The sequence below is a fragment of the Aptenodytes patagonicus genome, chromosome 4 (genome assembly GCF_965638725.1).
Source record: "Aptenodytes patagonicus chromosome 4, bAptPat1.pri.cur, whole genome shotgun sequence".
In the NCBI taxonomy this organism is placed as follows: Eukaryota; Metazoa; Chordata; class Aves; order Sphenisciformes; family Spheniscidae; genus Aptenodytes; species Aptenodytes patagonicus.
Window position 1 is genome coordinate 54,737,435 of NC_134952.1, and position 17,581 is coordinate 54,755,015.

General features: G+C 38.8%; 1 protein-coding gene across 7 annotated transcripts in view; it reads left to right on the forward strand.

The window, feature by feature from the left end:
• Positions 1-17,581, forward strand: part of PDLIM5 (PDZ and LIM domain 5) — a 135,349-nt gene that overhangs the window by 73,161 nt on the left and 44,607 nt on the right. For 2 of the 7 annotated variants that reach the window (XM_076336773.1, XM_076336774.1), the window contains exons 4-9: positions 3,797-3,839; positions 5,106-5,518; positions 10,155-10,172; positions 10,468-10,640; positions 12,239-12,275; positions 12,924-13,918. In XM_076336773.1, the coding sequence (XP_076192888.1) occupies positions 3,797-3,839; positions 5,106-5,518; positions 10,155-10,172; positions 10,468-10,640; positions 12,239-12,275; positions 12,924-13,017 (778 nt within the window). In that variant the 3' untranslated portion in view covers positions 13,018-13,918. Of the gene's footprint in view, positions 1-3,796; positions 3,840-5,105; positions 5,519-8,176; positions 8,194-10,154; positions 10,173-10,467; positions 10,641-12,238; positions 12,276-12,923; positions 13,919-14,568; positions 14,599-16,267; positions 16,454-17,160; positions 17,278-17,581 lie in introns of those variants that run through there. The other 5 variants (XM_076336779.1, XM_076336776.1, XM_076336778.1 and 2 more) reach the window with 5 other exon arrangements.

Here is a 17,581-nt window from a genome sequence, read left to right on the forward strand (position 1 = left end):
ATATCTATATTAATACTGGTATTGCGTGCTCCCCTTGTTTAGAGAGGGGCTCATAAGCGCACTTACCTTCTTGTGATTTTTCCATTGAGTTCAGCATCTGCTTTTTAAGTCACAAATGTAATCCAGTCCTTTTACTAAGGGGCAGAAGGACTGGGGATGGTGGGACTTGAAATGGAGTCCAGAGAGACGAATCTGAAACGTCTTTTGGGTTTTAGGTTCAGTGAAGCTTTAGGGATTTAATGGCTGAGGGTTTGGGCCTCTATTGTGTGGTTATATACACAGGACAGCTGAGACTTGGCCAAAAAATCCTGCTTTGCATTGAATTTAATTCCGTAACGCTAATTATTGACATTATAGTGTTTTCATTGATGATCGGTCTTTAGAGATGATGTATCAAATTGTACTCATTGCAGAAGCGTGAAATACTGTAGCTTTAGTTTTAATAATGTTTTTTCCCAGATACTAGTAATTATGGAAGGATTCTGTTATATTGCTTGTGTCTTTTTTTTTAATGGGTGAAATACTTGGAAAGGGAATGAATAAAAGGAGAATTTAAAGAATGAATAGTTTTTGCTGGGCATGTTGCTCACAGTGAAGAGCAGACTAATTCATTTTCCTAATAAGGCTGTGCTGGAAGTTGGAATGTTTTGAATTACATTAAATCTCATGAAAGTATTCATCGGAGAGGAACGGCTTGTGGTATGTTTAGAGAGCAAATTTGATCATGTTTGGTCAAAATGAACTGTTTACACAGGCTAAATATAGCTTTTTTTTCCTGAAAGAATAAACGACTTTGATGTAGAAGCCTGTGCAAAAACGTTGTGCACTTTCATTTTCAGTATTAGGCTGTCAGTAAGTGATGGTGGCTGCTTCTATTTTTGTTGTCTATAATAATTCGTATGAAGCTGAAAACTATAACCATTTGCCAAGGTCTTTCGTGTTAGTTGTTTATAATAAGCATTTATACCGAGCTTTTATGTCTTTGCTTTGTTTGTATGTTATTGAAAATGTTGCATAATCTAACATACTGAACTGCTAGTTTTAAATCATTCAGAAAATATCCTGCTTCAAGCCATCCTGCTTTTGTAGTAAATAGTAACAGGGCAAGTGTGTCATCTCATTTTGAAACCCTTTATCATCAGTTATTCATACATTCAACGTGACCAAACCAGCATGAAATCCTAATGTGTTTAATTGCTAGGTGGCAAGCGAAGTGCTAACAGCTAAGAAAATGTACAAGATTCTGCAGTTTAATTTTTTTTTTTTTTTTTTTTTTGCTATGCAATTTGGTAGTATCTATCAAAATCCTCAGGGAAATACCCTGAAGGAAGTATTTTCTTAAATGTATGTGGTGGACATGTTTTGCTTTTCAGCTTGAAGTGTGCATTTCCTTTTGTACTGTCTTGTCTAACCACCGTGCATTTTTCACATTCAGATCTTGGTGGCTCAGTTTGCTGGGTGAGTGTTTTCTTTATATGATACGGGATAAATCACAGATTTTAGGCTGAATATGGTCTGAAGTCAACAAGGCCAAGTTAAACTGTTTGAAGTATGTCTGGGACACACAAATTTATGTCCTTGTTTCAAGTATGTTTGGGGGAAATAAAGTAATGTTGTGCTGTCTGACTCCAATGTTAAAAGAACATTGGGAACATTTCAGTTACCAAGCTTTTTTTCCACCCTCTTTTTCTTTTTGTATGATATTTTTGAAGATGAATTTTTAAGAGCATGTCTTCATCTGGAAATAGTGGTTTTATATCATTTTTGCTCAGTGTTGTATTGATGAATGCAGAGCAAATTCATCCATTGCAAACTCAAATTTGATTATTTTGTAAAAACAAAAAAAAATAAGTATGTTCCTTTTATGAGACTGGAACTTCAAAGTCCAGCATTAGCAAAGAGAAGGTTTTTTTTCTCAAGCATGAAATATGGTAGTTGACTTGAATAATGAATGTCTTTCTACTTCGTACTGTTAGATCAGCTTGAAAAATACACAAAACATTCCAAGTTACTTTATTAAAAAACATATACCTAAGATATGGAGTGAGATGCATGTTTCCTTCTAACTCTGGTCTTAAAAAAGAAAGAAAAGTTTCCATATGTGTTGGCATTTTTTTTTTTTTCTTTCTTGTTGCCTTTGTAGCTGCAAATTGACAACTCTGCAATTAGGAGTGATTAATGGTGCACCCCAGCGCTTTGGAGGGCTGGAGGTCAGTCTTCTCACAGGCTGCACGCTCTGTGAGAAAGGGGAGAACGGACCTGTTCCTTAGAGCAGACAAAACCCTCTCTCTGTTGATGTGGACATAATGTGTGTCAGCAGCGATGCACAAATGGTGAAGGCAAAGTGCAGAAGATGGTCTTTTCATGCAGTGTTTGTTGTGGGTTTTTTTTCTCCTTTTTTTCTTCTGCCAACATAACATGTGGATTATATGCGTCTCCCTTTTTGTAAGCTAGGTACTGAACCTGCAGCAGGATTGCTGTTGCTGGAATCTGATGAGCCCTGAGGGCCAAATGGCTTTGAGGGAAGGAGTAAACATTTTGAACGTAATTAGTAAAAAACAAAAAAAGGGGGGGGGGGAAGAGGAAAAAAAGGAAAATAAAAAAGAAGGGAGTTGTTAAATGGACCAAGGGTGCCTAATTCAAATCTAGCTCTCCATGTTTTCCTGGTAGAAATAGAAAAGCTGGTTTATACAATAGAGGTGTTTTAAACTGTAGCCTCTGTTAGCTGATCTCCAATTAAATGAACCTTTTTGCCTCCCCAGCAAATTGTTTTGGAAATGAGAATCCAGCTTCAGTTCTTCAAAACCCTATTGAGAAGATTTGTCGGAAATTGGGGTTGTGTGATTTCAGGCAGGATATGATTGCTGGTTCTTGGATCATTAAGGGTGCCAGCTTTTCTGAGCAGCTACCAAATATAGCCAGAAATGTTTTGAAACGTGGCAGGAAGCCACTTTTCTACTGAAACAGCCTGAAAAGACTCAAGTGTATCAGCAGCAATGTTTACAGACAAAATGTTTGCTGGATTTTTTTTTTTTTAATTTTGTGTATGTGTATTTTTGCATATAAGTATATGCAAATCTGAAAAAACAATCCAGTGAGATGCCTTTACCTGTAACGTTGCCAGTTCACTTTAGGTATAACAAAATCTGTCAATTCTTTATCTTCTTCATCCGTTCCATTGCGATACTTCCTTTCGTTCCCACCACCCCACAGTCGTTTCAATGCACCCATTGTTTGGAAGAATTTTTTTTGCCATCTACTGTGGAGTTCAAGTGACATTAACCTTACCTTTGAAGACCAAAGACTGTGCAAAAAGTGTCTGTATTATTTAACTTGCTAAGTCCTTCAGAAGGATTTTTGTTGTTGTTCTAAAAGGAAGCTTTCTGTTTTAAGCCTGAATAAAGGTTATGTGCTGTTTAAAGTGCAATTTATCTGACCAGAACTTTTGAGTTACGTGACAGTTTCTTATGAAAGGATGGAAGACAATAAGCAAATTGGAGCTGAAGTCTCTTAACTGGTGATATGGTGTTATGAATTTAAAAATCAAATAGTACTTGATGATAGATGCTAGAGTTCCTAACGTTGTATCTGGATAAATTCATACAGTTTGTTTTTGCCTTTTCCTTGTATTAACAATGTTGTAGGTTTAACTTGAATGCTTCTTGTTTCCTTTAGAGGAAAAAAAATGAAATATTCTATATATCTGTGGGTGGACGTGGTGAGTTGGAAGAGGGAAATGCTTAAACATTAAAGAACTTGGTTTTTTATGATTATGTGTATGTTTTTCCTCTTCCAGAGTGGCTTCTGTACCAAAACCCGATCTTGTTCATGTACCAAAGGTATGTCCATCACCACAACCAAGAAATGTAGCATGTGGCGCTGTTACCCATCTGTCAAACCCTGTTGTTGATAAGCACTGTCATTCAAACTTTCCTTTCAATATAACATGCTTGATTTCCATGTGTTACATTAAGAGTATTGCAGCATTTGAATCTTTGAGTGATTTCCCCTGCCCCTAAAAAAGAACTGAGAGACCTGGCAAATGATTGTTCACAAAAAAAAAAATGTGAATAAATGTTATCTTCCAACTCTTGAGACATTTTTTTAGAAAGATATAGTTGAAGTTTTTCCTCTGTCCCTAAGAGAGAAACAGTAGTACAGTTTGTTGGCAGTGGGGGCACTGAAATCTTCCTTTGTATTTGAAAGAAGCTTATCTAAATATTAGAGTTTCAGAGAACAATTCCCCTCAATTTCCTTAGAGCCCTGGGGAAGAATTTGTTCTCGAGTTCTTCTGATGTTATGTTCTCAAGCAATAGTTTCAACCCTCCCTTTTTGATAAGAAGGCTGTTTGCAAACCTGAAAATGCTTACAAGTGGCCTCTCCAGTAGACATAAATAATGCATAGTATATTACTGTTCTGCTGACCATGATTTGAAAGGTCGCAGTTTGGGAACCACCATGTTAAAACATAGCTCCCGGGGAGGGGGGAATCACATTTTTTGGAGTGTTTTGATCTGACAAGGGTATATGAAGATGTTGGGGCACATCAATGGAGTGCAACTGGAAAAGCTCACTGAGTCCTGAAGCACTGGCCTCTAATAAATGAGCTCCAGGGCTCTGGTTCTGCTCTTAAGGACCGTATCAACAGATCAATATATACAGTGTGTGTGTACACATGCACATGCTGTTTGTGTATGGGGAATGTGCATATCTTGAATTGGGTTTGAGAGGTGGAATGTGGATTTTTATAAAAAACACTAATTTTTTCCACATGAGTTACCCAGTGGGTTTTGCAATAGAGTGGTTCTTCAGTTTGTCTTGAATTTGATTTGTGGGGTGTCTGTTTTGGATATGACGAGAGGAGTTAGCATCATGGGATTTCATATTGATCGTGCATGCTTGGATCATTCCCTTTCCTAAAACGCATGGCTTGTTTTTTTCCATACATTTCCTGGCTGCAGTCTCGGTAAAGCTTGCTTCTGTGCTTCTTGGTTTCACGCTAGATGGGTTATCTCCCCTGAGAGCAACGAAAAATACCTTCTGAGGAATGTGCATGCGTTTGGCGTGTTTTTGTGTGTTTCTTTTTTGTTTTTCATCTCGCATAGGGAGAACCTACAGAAGTAGTTAAGCCTGTGCCCATTGCCTCTGCTGTTGCACCCAAAGTCACTGCCACGGCGAGCGTGGCTTACAATAAGACACCGAGGCCGTTTGGAGCCGTAACCACCTCCATCCCATCACCGTCCTCCGCCTTCACCCCAGCCCAGGCGGCGGCCCTGTCGCCTGCGGCTGCCGCCCCGGCCCCGTTTGCTGCGCCTGGACTGCATGTTAACGCCAAGCCTAACGCTGAGCAGCGGTCGCCTGCGCCGAGCGCTGCTAAACCTGCAGTTAATGTCCCACGGCAGCCCGCCACGCACAATGCCGCCCCAAGCGCCTCTGCCGGCGACGGCGCCCAGGATGTAGCTGAGGGGCTGCGACGAGGATTCAGAGAAAACCAGGGGGAGAGTAAACAGCAAAATGGGTAGGTGGGATTTTTTTTTTTTGCTGTGAGGGTCTTTCCTCGCAGGAAAAAAGCTAGGCTTGTTTAAGGGCTAAGTAAAACACAGCTTGGAGGGGTCGTTTAATCCTCAGAAGTGAATCTCTGAGGAAGGACTTGCATCTTAAAAGGGATGCTTCGAAGGGCCAAGCCAGACTTTCAGTGATGATTTTTCTCAGGAGTGACATTATATCAGTTTATAAAGTGTCACAGCTAAATTGAATCAGACTACAAAATGCTTTACACAGTGGGTTGTATCATGATGTGTTCTGGACCTTACAACAAGCCTGGTATTAATTTCGATGTCTGTGTCTCACTGTGTATTTTGACTCCTGATACAGTGACTGAAAGCAGCAGGCACTCAAAAATGCAGAGCGATCTGTCAAGAAGGGTTTGGTGGGTGCTGCGATGGCTGGGAATTAGATGCTCTGAAAGACCAGCCGTGGCCCCGGCAGGACTGGTGGAGAAAGGTCCCAGAAGGGACAGATGTCGCATTACTTCTCTGCACAACACGTGAGAAACTTTAAGATGCATTCAAGGAAGCTGGCAGGGTTCAGCAGATTTTTTGCAGCGTTATAATGTAAATACCTCAACTTCAAATGTTACGTTTACCCTAAAAAAGCAACACAGATTTAAAATTTGAGTCATGTTCGTATTCAAATAATTGTTTATGTTAAAGTGGGTGTCGGAGACTTAACATTTAAGGGACTGTAAGGCTTATACTATACGTGGTGTAGCATCTAGACTAGTAAACAATAGATTAGTAAATTAAGCTGAGCCCAGCAGCAGTCCTGGGCGCTTGGACCTGCACCGCTGCCCTGTTTCGGCGGCATGCTTTTGGCCAGGGCTGCCTTGGGCTCTCCCCGAGCCCTGCCCAGGAATTTCTGGAACTGCGGCGCCCCAGGGACCGGTTCCCAGTGGCTGCTGTGCCGTGGGGAGAGGAGGCGGCTGAGCGCAAGCGGTCCCATGCCAGTTGGCCTCCATGCCCAGCAGCAGTGTCCGGCAGATTGAATTAATTAATAAAAAGGGCAGGAGGGGAACTGTAGGTTTCTCTTCAATCTTAAGAATGTAAAACCTGTGCTTAAAACCTAAAGCCTGTGGTTACTATTTCCCACCCCTCAAAGGAAAGGGGCTGGAGGAATAGGCCTAGTACCTCTCTCCTCTGATATTCTCTCAGTATATAAAGTATATGAAGAACCCTACAGAAAGGTAAACATCCACGTCAACTAAAATACAGAATAAATTGCAGTTTCAATTGAGCTTCTCATGGGGGTAAAAAAACTTCTTTAGGTACCTATTCCCCTTATATTGCAGTACGAATATTTTCCATATGAGGACTCCTATAATGCAGTCCGTATGCATTTTATATCATGCTGTTGTCACGGTAACTTCCAGCCCTTTCTTAAACAGCTGATGGCAGGAGTCCACACCGCATAGAAGCGGGATGAAATCGGGAGATCCCAGGGACTTGCTCAATGCTGGTAGACCTGTTGAATACCCTTTTTGGCAAACTGTCTCTATCTTTCCAGGAATGCTGTTTTAGCAAATACTGTGTACGGAGTACTCAAAAGCAGCAATTAGTAGTGAAAAAGATGAACAATAGCAACAAAATTACGTCTCCTGGAAGGAAGCTGTTGCAGGTGTAGAGTAAGCACTTGACAATCAAGATAGGATGACTGGGCGAGTGCTGTTAAGTGCCTTGCCTTACAGTTACGGGATGAATAATACCGACTGAAGAGTATCACAGCTGACAGGTGAAGAAATCCTTGTCTTGCTGCCAACCTTGCAGATCTAGTTTGGGAAAGCTTAAAAACGTTTAGAGCTGTAAAAAATGACTTTATTTTGCCATCTTTCTTACAATAGTATGTTTGGGCTGTCTAACTGTCTTGCAGTCCTAAGGCAGAAAGCAAAAACAAGCAAACAAAAACCCCTAAAGTGATTGTATCGGTCTGCCACTACACTACTTACTTGGTTTTACTTAAAATTACATTTCTACAATGATGCTTAACTATCTCCCCATTTAAAATGGAATCAATGACATTTATGAAATATCAGAAACATTGAAGTTTAGAATAATTAATCAGTCTGAAATAAATTCCATTTTGCTCCTGTGTTTTGTAGTATTCATTTTTCTTAAAAATAGTAAAAAAAAAAAAAAAGCAACTCTTATCTTGTTCATAAATAGCACTGCTGAGCAAATGCAGTTCTTCAGACGTGCACCTTGTTGTACTCGGATTTTCCTCCCTTCCTCCTGGCTCCCCTCAAACCACATTCAGGTTATAAACTATTTGCCTTTACTTCAGGATGGGGAAGGAAGTTTTGTTTCCCTTGTTTAGTCCTGGCTTAGAAAGAAAGCAATTTGCCTTCACTAGGCGGTGTGCAATTACGCTTTTATCAACACCTTCTTGCCAACTTTTGCATGAAAACGTGCCTGCTGCTTAAAAAAGGTAAGAAGATGTCCACAGACATCACTCAGTTTAAGCTCAGCTGGGCTAAATTTTTCCATTGTAGCTTCTCTTGGTGATTGTAAGTTTGACTTACATGATATATGGCTTTACCAGAGCTTGGATTTGGAAACTCCTGTAATATTTCAAGAAGCCAAGAATGTATTAACACATCAAATACTTTTTTTTTCCCTTGCAGATAACAACAGTGACAAAGTTAGTATCAACAGCACTGGAGTTGAATTATGGTCGTTTTTCCTGTTGGAATAACCAGCATGTATTCTTGTTTTGCAAAATTATAGCTCTTAGAGAGTTTTATATTTAAATTTTGCAAAACAGCTTCAGCTTTTCTTAGTAACTTCTTAGTGTAGTAAATGGTTTTGTCAGCATTGGACATGATGTAATCTTGCTTTTCATTGTGTTAAATTTTGCAGCTTTGTTTTTTTCCACAAAACATTTGTGTGGAGTTTGTGTGTATCGATAAATTCTTGGTGCACCTATGGCTACTTGGTGTTAGTAATACAACTAGTGAATGGTGAAATAAAGTACAAAAGCAAAAAATGGTTTGAGGACTGTGGAACGAAGGGCCAGATATTGAAATAATACAACAAAAATAAGAGCAACATCCATATACTGTGATTTGTACAAGTTAGGGATGATAAATATGATTGAGGTTTTATTGGCTTCTCTTTTCTCCCCTTGCCTCAAGGCTGAGTTAAGGGAGAGCCAGTCTCGTTGGATTTTCCTTTGTCTCTGGCACCACCTTGTTGCCTCAATGAGTCATTACTAGTAGACTCTTGAGCCCTAAAAAAGCGACCAGTAGGATCTGCAACAAGAGAAGTCAGCAGGATATTTTGTTTATAATACTACTTTCAACAAATGTGAAAGACTCCTTATTTCATTGTGGTAGTTGCTAGAATGCAGTCAACTGCATGTAAATAATTACATTTCCATGGAGTTCTACACCTTTAATTACTGCTTTAATTTTCAGATTTTATTTTTGCTATTAACTGTTTTGATGCTTTAGTTCATTTTTCTCTAATTCTTGTACTCCATCCTGGAAATACCACTGTTTTTGTTTCTGTACCCCTCCTTTTAGTAACCTTGATAGGTATGTGCAATTCACTAATACTGTGTGTCAGTAAATTCAATCTTTTGCTATAATTTTGTATGATACCTTTCACATCATTCTTTTAAGTATTCTTTTAAGCTGAAGTATTTACTAATGCATTCCATTCAATGGGCCTAATTCTTACTTGTTGACATTTAATAATTTATATCATTCTCATTCATATTTTCCACCTTTCCTTACCAGAAACACTTTGGACATTAAAAATACAGTGGGGATGTAGTGGCAAAAATGGAAGTGACTTTTAAAGGGATTTTTCTGTAGAATTGTTGTGTCTTAGGAGCTAGTTTTGCACAGTTAATCTCCTGTAAATTATGTAAAAATAAATGTATGTTAAAGGGTCTTGAAGATTAACGCTTTGGGATAATGAATGTAGACTTTAGGAGTAATATGCACGCATGAATCTTCTATTATCTTTTCCTGAACTGATTAGTGTCGTTACATGTTCTTTATATCAGTTACTGAAAGCAAAGTTTTAAAACGCTATATTCTTGCAAGTCTGCTAGCACAGAGACTGATAACAGCATGTAGGCTACTGTGGGGAAAATTTCCCCACTTCTTTGACTTTCAGAGAGCGTATCAAGCATCAGTGTCTTCACATGCTCCAGAACATCGCTACCTGTGCTTTCAAATGGCCTAGTTCTGATCCAGGCTTTGCCAACTGAAAAAGACTTGGCGTGTAGTGGGTGGCCCTTGCTAGTGCTTTGCCTCTTGTGAACGAAGGGGAAAATTTGTCTGGAGCACCTGATCTGAACTAAGTAGACTACCCTGCTTTACCAAAACAAATATAATCGCACTCTTACTCCTGTAAGGAAATTGCTGTGAGTTTAATTTAAGTATGGGGGTTCTGTGCTGCAGTTTTGGTAGTAGAATGAGACTATCACTATTAATTGGATTTCAGTGCCCTTTCCCACAAAACTAATTCAATAGAATAATTAGCTGCACTTCTGTTTCAGCTTTCTGACTTTTATTTCTTGTTTTCTTTTTCTCCTTTTCCTGTTTATGCTGGGAAACCTTTCTCTTGCTGTCTTACTCTGTCATCTCCAAGGAAAAACCCACCCAAACGGTAAAGGTTTAAATATGTAGATGTCTTGATAATACTGTCTTTTTACTATTTCAAATGTTCCAGCTGTGAAACAAGGAAAAATATTTCAGTCGGGTTAGAGTGATTATAAAGCTGTGTTTGATTCACAGAACTGAATCTGTGTTCAGGGGTGCCTGTAGAACTCACTGCTGCACATCCACATACAAATGCAGCAGCTGCCTTTAAACGCTGTGAAAAGTCCATGTCTTTGTAGCTACCCCAACCCAGGTGGTCTCTGAAACTTTTTGCTCACTGCTCTCTCCTCTCCTTGATGCAGCCCCCCGCGGAAGCACATTGTGGATACCTATACAGAGTTTTACCACACACCCACCCACAGCGATGCCAGCAAGAAGCGACTGATCGAAGATACTGAAGACTGGCATCCCCGGACAGGCACCACCCAGTCCCGCTCTTTCCGCATCCTTGCCCAAATCACTGGCACTGATCACAGTGAGTAGTTTGAGCTAAGCAAAATAAAAGTAATGGTCTTGGACAGACAGGTGTTTTTAAAAGCTGGGGCGGGGGGAAGTAGTAAAAGGATTCAGTCACATCACTTGCATTTCCCCTTTTGGATAATGAATCCAGTAGGCAGAATTTTCGTGAGCTCTTTAAAAGAAAAAAGTTTGAGAAGACTATAGTAGGAAAATATTTTTGTAAAACTCCTGCAATTGCTAAATAGCTCAGGACATATAAATGACTGGACATTATTCCTGATTGAGTTGAATATTAATACATTCTAGATAAATCTTAAAATTTCCATTTCTACTTCCAAAGATGTTGGCAGATATGTATTTGTTGTTTCTTTCCCCTCCTGTATCACCAAAATGGCGAAATTCCTGTTCAAATTTAATGCTCCAGAAAAATTAAGGTGTTTTCAGGCATGTAGAAAATCTTTGACAGTCATACAAAGGTATGTGATCTGCAATGATTTAACCAATCAGAAGCATAAATCCATAGTTCCTCAGTTTATTCCCAGGTCATGTTTCCACCCCCTGCTTATGCTATGGTGTGATTACATGTACTGCGGACTGGAACAGATGATGCGGAGAAGGTCATTCCCAGTCATATAATTTTATGGTAAAACTTCAATTTCATATTATGCTGTCAGTTATAATTCACTGGCTGAGATCTGTAATGTTGTGTAAAAGCCATCAGAAGTGCCATCGGGAGATTTGAGCTCAGTCATGTTCAGACTGAGGCAGCTAATGTAGAGGTGATTATTTCATTCTTTTGCTTTTCCTAGCTAGTGCTACAGTAAAGAAGGCAGTGAGGAAATTGGACCCCCTCCCTGGGGGCAGATTTGCTTAAATCAACTATTGATTCTCTGGCAGAATTACTCTAGAAGCCAATGATAACATCTCCCCAAATAAGGATTATTGTCAATGTATGATAAATGTTCTGAACTTGGACATTTACCTGATTGTTTTGTGGTCCTGCGTTGCGCTAGTCTATTAATGGATCATTGTCTATCTTTGGATTCTCTTCATTAATCCTTGTTAGGGCAGAATATGAGACCTGAATGTCAAATAACATGTCATCCAGTACTGATGAATTAATCATGTTGACAAATACTGTAAGAAAGTGGCTGCAACTAGATTTGCCAAACTTAAAATCAGGGCTGGGAATTTACATTATCCCATGTGCAGTCCTCAAGCACCTTGACGAGTCACAGCCTGGCTGCAAACAGATGCTTGGATTATCCGCTGGTATAAACCCACTGGATATTCGTCCAAAAGAAATGCCTCCCAACCTCCATTCATCTTCCCCTTCTCAACTCACCTTTCTCAATGCCAGCGTGGAGAGTGGGCCAAGGGAAAGGGCAGAGACCAGCAGAGCCACCTTTTAGCAATCCTGCTGGCAAAGGGGCTCTTGAAGTTTATAGACATATCCCATTTCCATTGGGGCGTATTTAGAATTGTAGGAGTCCTAACGAGCCTTGTTGTAATTTCTTGCTGTGGTGAATGCATTGGCACAGGGCAGAATCTCAGTGTACAGTGGTACAGTGCCTTTAGTGCCTTAGAAAATAAAAATTTTCTGGTTTCTTGCAGTGAAAGAACCAGAACATGAAGCTGCAAAGAAGACTAAGTGAGTTGATGTTTTACATTATTACTTTAATACTTTGCATGTTTTAATTCTTAACTGATAGTGTTTGGTGCATTTGTGTGACATCTGGGCATTTTTAAAACGTTGCTTCTTTTTTTGCCTTTTACTTCAGCGTGTAAAAATCAAGATCTCTTTTGCGTAGTCCAACCTTTTTAAATCTGTTGGTGCAGTCCAGTATTAATGTTTGTGCAGGAGTTTGAGATTTTCCATAAACTTGGACTGATTTTGTTTTCTGTACGAGGTCAGCTTGTCGACGTGTTTTCCTTTTCCTAAATCTAACCAGGCATTTTTGATTTGCAAGCGCGGATCAGATTGAAAGACATAGCTGGAAAGTATTACCGTTCTGGACTGTGAAGGAGGGTCAGCTGTCTCCTTGCTTTGGGATAAGCGTTGTCCAAAACAAGGACCAACCAGTGGCTAAATCTAATGGTTCTTGCAGTCAGTGGGAGTTTTTCTACTGACTTTGCCTAACACTGGATCCAAGTTTTTGACAGAGAGGAAGGCAATGTGCAGATAGGAATAGTGCATGGAGATTGCATGCTTGCTTGTGAAACTGCTTAAGACAAACTTTCTTTCTTTCTTTCTTTCTTTCTGTCTTTCTTATTTTTCTTCTATCGCTTCTTTCTACAGGGAAAAGGTTCCTATCCACGTCTTTAGCCCTAAATACACAAAATTACGTGACTGGCACCATGAAGTCTCAGCACGTGTTCTTAATGTCCAGTGATTTTACCCAAGTTGCAAAAACAAAATTCAAACACTTCCTTCCTTTCTTCTTTTCCATCTGCTTTGCAAAAAGAAAAAGAAAACGTATTTCACTAGCCTTACTGTGAGACAAATTCTAGCCTTTTCTATACTTTTCTAACACTTTCCTACTGATGTGTAAAAAATGAGATGAAAATGTTTTTGTGCTAATCACTAGTTGACAAAAAATACATATTTAAAACAGAACAACTTGGGTGACTGAATCTCCCAACATGGGGGAGGAGATGGCTGTTGTGATTCTTTTTTTGCCGTAAAGGAGTCATTTGCATTGCTGAGTTTGAGTTACTGTAGGTTGTTAGAAAGCAGAAAATTATGAACAAAAGAATAAGAAATTGTATTACTTTGATTTTGGGGCTGGGGGAAGAAGACGAAGAGGGACTGTATGCACCTATTTCAAACTATTGTACTTACCAGGATAATTATCTTGGATTTCACTAGATTTTCAGCAGGTCAGTTTTAGAGTGGTTGTAAATGTTTTACAAAGTAGAGCAAAAAGACAGACTGCTTTTAAGCAAATAAAAAATAAATTAAAAAAACAATTCCAATGTTACCAATCGAAGTGCAAGCTCAATATAAAGATTCTGCTGCTTAAACTAGTAATATGTTCATATTGTGGAAAACTTAGAAAAAAATGAGCAGAATGTTGCTGTGTACCTGTAAGAGCTTCAACACATCCTCTAACAAGAACAAGATAAGATGGTAGTGTTTATTACAGAGTGAAGCTCATAGGCTTTCTTGTGTTTATAAAAGCTTCATGACCCTATGGTTCTCCTGTAAAATAATGTATTATAGTAGCTACACATTCATTAATTTATGCTTTCTGAAGCTTGAAGAGTATTTTAATAAAAGTTGCTTTTATCTTAGCTCTGTCTGTTTTTCTTTTGAGTCTCTCCGACTCCTTGAACAGTCTTCTCGTGCACGGAGCTGTAATTTCATTGCACCTTCACAGGTTATAGTAAGGGAAACAAATCCCTGCTGTGTAGTAGAAACAATCTGAATTGTACAAAACTATCACAGTAGTAGAGTTCCTGATCATGTTAACAATGGGGTATGTGTTTGTGCTGTCAAAATCAACACGAGATTTGCAGAAATCAATAAAGTGATTGATCTTTTGGGGGGCTACAGGAGTAAGAATTCTACTAAGTAAAACTCGGTCTCGGCTTTTGCAACGTGTGTTGAATCAGAGAAGTTTCAAACCTCAAAGGTGAATTGTAAAGCACATATAAAAGCCAGTCTTTCATAATTGCTTAATGAGAACCATTGCAATTGGCTTGTAGCTTGTGCAACTGACCTACACGCTTTTCTGATGGAATTGGTCCTGTGAACAGATTGATGTCCACTGCAAATGCTTCTGCAGACCTGGGGGGATTGTTTTTTTTATTTTATTGCACGACTTGGAAAATTGAAAGGAAGAGAGACCTTTGGAAGCATTTTAAGCTTGTTTCCTTTTCAGATGGTTTATACTGCTATACAGTACAGCAGTAGCTTATGGTATTTGTCATTTTATCTTTAGGAAAAGCCAAACAGAAAATGGAGACTTCAGGTAATAACCAAGTCATCTAACACTAACAGTCACTGATGTGGATGCCTAACAATGCACAGCATAAGTACAATTAAATTTGCACTGGTCATGATGGACCAAGGCATATCACATTTTACACACTTTTTGGGTTAACTCCTTAGGGACAGTAGGGGAAAATATTCACTTTAATAATTTCACTAAAGACTGTTTTGATGAGAAGTGCCAATCAGTTTGAATCCCCCCCCCCCCACGTAACTCGGTAGTGAGTACTGTGTTACTAAACCCAAGTGTGTTACTGACTGCACATACACCACAGTATAATCATTTGATAGAATACTGCGTATTAAAGTAGGAATGTGAAGTAGTGTATTAAAATTGTTTTGCTGGGTTTAAAGAATTTTTTATGAATGGAAAGGAAGACAGGAGTTTCAGATGACATCAGTGCAATGAAAGCTACTTAGACTCTCTGTAAGTTTTTTCTTCATATGGGCAGAATGGTTTGACCTTCAAGTATTTTTATATTTTGGACATGTCCCTAGGTAATGAGAATCATTGGTATTTAACTTACCATTATGTTTATCTGTCTTACCAGCTCTTATCCCTTTGAAGGGTGAGTTGCTTTAGCGAGAAATGGAAGAAAAAGCCTTTCTAAATAATCCAAAGTATAGAAGCCTCTGTTTTGATAAAAATTAAACATAGATAGTCATAGAGTCTATCTATTGAGGATATGAAACTAGTTTGAGAAAGGCTACCAAGATTTCCTGTAAATTAATAGTAACAAATTACTAGTTCCAAAAATGTTTTATGGACGTGTGAAATGAATTTCATTTACTGCTTTAAAGATGTCATCTCTTCGCCCAATATCCCCATTGCACAACACTTGTTGACATTTAATTTTGGACCTTGTTACTGTTTCCAAAACAATGGACTGCTTTTCCATTTGCATGTGGATAACATGCCCCAGCTCATGTCTGATTCCCAGCATACATCTGCTCTTTGAAAAAATACTGAGTGGGTTTTGATATAAATGAATAAGCTTACATTTTTGAGATCACCTGGAAGGATGAATATGACAAACAATGAAATAGAAACTTCTCTTCCAGCAGTAATCTGCAGATAAATATCCCAATTTAATAATATTCAACTTTTCAGGCAGGCATTGTCCAAGACAAATCCCTGTGGATTTTTTATTATTATTTATCCCTAAACTGTAACCCACTAGGGATTTTTGTGTGGATAAAATAGATTTTTTCTTTTCAGCAGCTGGAAGGACAGGAAATAGAAGTAAAAGCCCTCACTGAAATGTGTAAATTGCAACTCAAGACGGTTACTTAAAGCTTAGAAAGGCAAAGTCTAGCCTTTATGTAAAGTTTGTTTATGTGTTTTAGTAACTGATTAGTTCTAATTCTGCAGCACCCTATTTCCAAGTATGTTTTAGATGTTCATTTTTAACCATCTCCTTTTGAGCAACCTGGTACAGATTTGTTTTTGGCCTTAAACTGTAGAGTCAGTTCGCTGTCCTGAGTGAAGATGTGTTTAGATTTTCCAGATTTGTAGTTTAGCTAATCCATAGCCACTGGAAAATATTTGCCTCACTCTTGGTCAGTCCTGAAACAACGTGTCATAAATCATGTATTTATTTTGTGTCGTCCGTCCCCGTTCCCCCCCCATGTCATAAATATCTGTAAAGCATACCTGCAGATCTACCTAATGGAGCAGGAGCCCAGGATACCTCTATTAATCTGAATAAAAACTCCATAGCTACCCAGACTTTGGAGATGCCACCTGTACCAGAATTTCCATCCACACCTTTACCACCTATGAGGTCTGCTCCCTCGTCATTCCTAAGTCTGTTCAATAATTTTCAGCTCTTAAGGCTCCCTACTTTATTAAAATACTTAATTCTGCATGCTAATATTAAAAAAAAAAAAAAAGGGGGGGGGGCAGCAATGCCTACTCCTGTGGCTAATTCGTCTGCTCAAAACTTGTGGTTGTAATTGCTCTCTACCTCGTAGTTTACTTTTATTTTTGTGTATTACAGTGAGATGTCTGACACGTAGAGGGCTTTAAGACAACATTTCGTAGATTTATTTTTTTTCCTATCACAACTGAAAAAAAGAAAGGATATGGAAAAAATATTGAGAAATATATAGTCTAACCTTCATAAAACTAACACCCTAAAAAAGTTGCAGCAAAAAGTGTATAAAACTTTGGGAGTGAATCCCACTAGCACTTGTGTCTGTTTCTTTTCCAGTATTTCCTAAAAGTTTTCCATCACATAATGTAATACTAAATATATGTGTTCCATCTTTGTAAATGTAAAATACTGCTTGGCTTTCTGAGTTTATAAGCAGCAGGACATTTCTCAACCTTCACTAAAAGCGTGACACTTCCTAAGTGTATTGTGCCTCATTTTATCCCCCTATTTGTATTTTGCTGTAAACTTCACTTTTTGTTTTGTTTTGTTTTTCAATTTACTAACACTGTCATGCACAGTGTCTCCCATTCAGCATACTATTTCAATGTGGATTAAAAATCTCTTTCTCTGTGTGTCTCCATTTGGTTTTATTACTGTGAATGGAGTGAAAACGGTGCTAGACCAGAACACGCAGCCGCTCTTTTGCCGATAGCAGAGTCCTCCCCTGGCAGTGTCCCCTCCCCCAGACTTTCTGAACACATTGCCACAGCAGCTCCTGGGAGGTAAATCATTCAGAGGGGGGTTTGATTCCGTTAACGATCTATTTGTATGTTGTTCTAACCTAGATTTGTCTGTCTTGGGGGAGAGAGGGTTGTCTGTCATTCACTTAAAATAAACTTTATTAATCTGCGGTGACTAGGGATTTTCCTGGAAATGATAGGAGGGGGAAGGAGAAGAGAAATGAAATAAAGCTGAGCAGATTAATGAACAGTCTTGTGGGTACCAGTTAAAATAAGACACAATATTTAGTGTGTGTCGGTATGTTGTCAGTGGGTGTCCACCCTATCACCCAGAGGGAGTAACTTT